The sequence below is a fragment of the Ailuropoda melanoleuca genome, unplaced genomic scaffold (assembly GCF_002007445.2).
Source record: "Ailuropoda melanoleuca isolate Jingjing unplaced genomic scaffold, ASM200744v2 unplaced-scaffold5124, whole genome shotgun sequence".
NCBI classification, from domain to species: domain Eukaryota; kingdom Metazoa; phylum Chordata; class Mammalia; order Carnivora; family Ursidae; genus Ailuropoda; species Ailuropoda melanoleuca.
In genome coordinates, this window is record NW_023224104.1 from 3130 (window position 1) to 7010 (window position 3881).

The 3881-nt window shown below is 37.4% G+C and overlaps 1 protein-coding gene across 1 annotated transcript; it reads right to left on the reverse strand.

Moving 5' to 3' along the window:
- Window positions 1-597: 597 nt before the first annotated feature.
- On the reverse strand, window positions 598-2397 carry LOC109488768 (zinc finger protein 37A). The gene is made up of 3 exons (XM_019794011.2): window positions 2194-2397; window positions 1797-1892; window positions 598-1470 (listed from the first exon to the last, which is right to left on the reverse strand). Exons 1-3 carry the CDS (start codon window positions 2312-2314, stop codon window positions 1427-1429), a joined length of 261 nt encoding a protein of 86 aa, XP_019649570.2. The 5' UTR covers window positions 2315-2397; the 3' UTR covers window positions 598-1426.
- Between the last annotated feature and the right edge of the window lie 1484 nt (window positions 2398-3881).

A 3881-nucleotide genomic window follows, 5' to 3' on the forward strand; every position in this document is an offset into this window, starting at 1 on the left:
TTTATTGCAATCTTTCAAATATACTTATTTCGGGGTATCTTTTTTAGTCAACCAATACGATCAAATAATTTATATCTAGTGACTAGGAAACATGCTTAATCTAAAAATTATGTTGTCTGGTTGAAAAGACACACAACACAGAAACAGACACACAACAAAAACTTTCAGTAAACACACTTAGGATGATTTTACTCTTTTCCTCTAAGAATTATATTGAAACTAAAAAATTTGAAGTTCCTGAATTTNAATTGAAACTAAAAATTTTGAAGTTCCTGAATTTATCAGTTTATGCAAAAATACCAATAAGCACATGAAAAAAATGCTTGACATCACTAGTGACCAGGCAAATTGTATGGACTGAATTATCTCTCCCCCAAATCCATATGTTGAAGCCCTGACCCTCAATTTAACTATGTTTGGCGGTAAGGCCTTTGGGGAAATTAAGGCTAAATGAGTTCATAAGGGTGGGGCTCGCTTTTTTTTTTTTTTTTAAAGATTTTATTTATTTATTTGACAGAGATAGAGACAGCCAGCGAGAGAGGGAACACAAGCAGGGGGAGNCATCACTAGTGACCAGGCAAATTGTTATGGACTGAATTATCTCTCCCCCAAATCCATATGTTGAAGCCCTGACCCTCAATTTAACTATGTTTGGTGGTAAGGCCTTTGGGGAAATTAAGGCTAAATGAGTTCATAAGGGTGGGGCTCGAATTCTTATAGGCCTGGTGTCCTTGAAAGAATAGGAAGAGACATCACAGCTGTCTCTCCATGAAAGCACATAGGAAAGGCCATATGAGGGCATAGTCAGAAGGCAGTCATTTGCAAGCCAGGAAGAAGCCTCACCAGAAATTAATCATGTTGGCACCTTGATGTTGGACTTTTAGCTTCTAGAACTATGAGAAATAAATTTCTGTTGTTTAGGCCACCCTAAACTATGGTATTTATTTATTATGCCAGGCCAAATGACTAGTACAGAAATGCACATCAAAACTTCAATGATATACCACTTCACATCTACTAGGATGGCTAGAATAAAAAGTCAGATAATAAGAAGTGTTGGTGAAGATGTGGAAAAATTAGAATCGTCATATGCTGTCATTAGGAAAGAAAAACAGACAGGCACTGTGGAAAATAGTCTGGACATTCTTGAACAGTTACCACACAACCCAGCAATTCGAATCAAGTGTAACTCAATAAGAGAAATAAAAGCGTTAGGTCCAGGAAAAAAATCCATGCAAAAACTGGTAAATGAACATTTCTATCAGCATTATTCAATAGCCAAAAGGTAGACTCCTAAATGTCAATTGAATGAAGAACGGACAAACAAATGTGGCAAATACATACAATGAGACATTATTTTGCCATACAAAGGATGAATGAAGTACTGATACATATGAACCTTGCAATCCTAGGTGAAAGAAACCAATCATAAAAGACCACATAATGTGTGACTGCATTTACATGAACTATCTGCAAGAGGCATAAAGACAGAAAGTAGATTAGTAATTGCTGGGGCTGTAGGGGACAGGAGGACAGGGAGGTAATAACTAAAGGGTTATGAAATTTCCTTTTGAGGTGATGAAAATTGACTGTAGTGGTATTTACACATATCTCTGAATATATAAAAAGCCACTGAATTATACCCTTTAAATGGGTGGATTGTGCGATATGTAAATAGTATCTCAATAGAGCTGTTTAAAAGGGTAAACCAACCAACCAACCAAACAAAACTTTCAAAGGTATTCCCCTAAAAGTTTAACTACCCCAAGTGTCTCCTCCTGTCAGTGGTCACCCACCTGGGTACGTCTGGTTTAGGAATTCTTCCTCTAAGGACCAAGGTTTTTCTCCTTGCTCCAACTTGAAGATCATCTCAGGTTTGGTGGTGCAGTACCCTGTAAACATGACAATTGAAGGTATATATATATATATATACCAGATGCATGGGCTTGTTGGTTTCCAAAGGTGGAGAAAGATTCAGCAACAAAAGCAGCAAAATAAGCGTGCTCATTTGAAGCATCCCATGGGAAAGGAATAACATAAACGTGTGTCTATTTCCTAAAGGCTTCAGGTACCTTAGACCTCTTACTCAAAAGCCAGTACAACATTAATCTCTACAAGGAGTCCATGTGTTTTGATAACTTTTAAAAAAAGGAAATTTAATTTAGATGAAGTCACATGATAAGGTCTGCTCACCCACTGAGATGAGGTGGCTATAGTTCTCTAGCATCACGTCTCTGTACAGGGTCCTTTGTGCAGGGCTCACGTACTGCCATTCATCCTGGGTAAATTCGACAATCACATCTTCAAATGACATGGATCCCTGTAACAACACATTGTTTTCAAAGATTCAGAATTATGGGACAAAGAAAATATCTTTGAGAATTACTACTTTTCCTGTTTACTCTTAAGCTCCAAAAGACATGGTTATCAAAGACACCTATTTCTTTTTTTTAATAATAATTTTTATTATGTTAGCCATCATATGGTACATCCTTAGTTTTTGATGTAAAGTTCCATGATTCATTATTTGCATATAACACTCAGTGCTCCATGCAACATGTGCCCTCCTTAATACCCATCACCAGNGAAGTGTTGGTGAAGATGTGGAAAAATTAGAATCCTCGTATGCTGTCATTAGGAAAGAAAAACAGACAGGCACTGTGGAAAATAGTCTGGACATTCTTGAACAGTTACCACACAACCCAGCAATTCGAATCAAGTGTAACTCAATAAGAGAAATAAAAGCGTTAGGTCCAGGAAAAAAATCCATGCAAAAACTGGTAAATGAACATTTCTATCAGCATTATTCAATAGCCAAAAGGTAGACTCCTAAATGTCAATTGAATGAAGAACGGACAAACAAATGTGGCAAATACATACAATGAGACATTATTTTGCCATACAAAGGATGAATGAAGTACTGATACATATGAACCTTGCAATCCTAGGTGAAAGAAACCAATCATAAAAGACCACATAATGTGTGACTGCATTTACATGAACTATCTGCAAGAGGCATAAAGACAGAAAGTAGATTAGTAATTGCTGGGGCTGTAGGGGACAGGAGGACAGGGAGGTAATAACTAAAGGGTTATGAAATTTCCTTTTGAGGTGATGAAAATTGACTGTAGTGGTATTTACACATATCTCTGAATATATAAAAAGCCACTGAATTATACCCTTTAAATGGGTGGATTGTGCGATATGTAAATAGTATCTCAATAGAGCTGTTTAAAAGGGTAAACCAACCAACCAACCAAACAAAACTTTCAAAGGTATTCCCCTAAAAGTTTAACTACCCCAAGTGTCTCCTTCTGTCAGTGGTCACCCACCTGGGTACGTCTGGTTTAGGAATTCTTCCTCTAAGGACCAGGGTTCTTCTCCTTGCTCCAACTTGAAGATCATCTCAGGTTTGGTGGTGCAGTACCCTGTAAACATGACAATTGAAAGTATATATATATATATATACCAGATGCATGGGCTTGTTGGTTTCCAAAGGTGGAGAAAGATTCAGCAACAAAAGCAGCAAAATAAGCGTGCTCATTTGAAGCATCCCATGGGAAAGGAATAACATAAACGTGTGTCTATTTCCTAAAGGCTTCAGGTACCTTAGACCTCTTACTCAAAAGCCAGTACAACATTAATCTCTACAAGGAGTCCATGTGTTTTGATAACTTTTAAAAAAAGGAAATTTAATTTAGATGAAGTCACATGATAAGGTCTGCTCACCCACTGAGATGAGGTGGCTATAGTTCTCTAGCATCACGTCTCTGTACAGGGTCCTTTGTGCAGGGCTCACGTACTGCCATTCATCCTGGGTAAATTCGACAATCACATCTTCAAATGACATGGATCCCTGTAACAACACATTGTTTTCAAAG

What these genes read in the sequence shown, in the direction of transcription:
- LOC109488768 (XM_019794011.2), bottom strand. Translation starts at nt 2,314, where the DNA reads ATGTCATTTGAAGATGTGATTGTCGAATTTACCCAGGATGAATGGCAG. An exon ending in TAGCCACCTCATCTCAGTGG is followed by an intron (nt 1,893 to 2,193) that starts GTGAGCAGACCT and finishes TCATGTTTACAG; the next exon opens with GGTACTGCACCACCAAACCT. An exon ending in CCTAAACCAGACGTACCCAG is followed by an intron (nt 1,471 to 1,796) that starts GTGGGTGACCAC and finishes TGCCTCTTGCAG; the next exon opens with ATAGTTCATGTAAATGCAGT.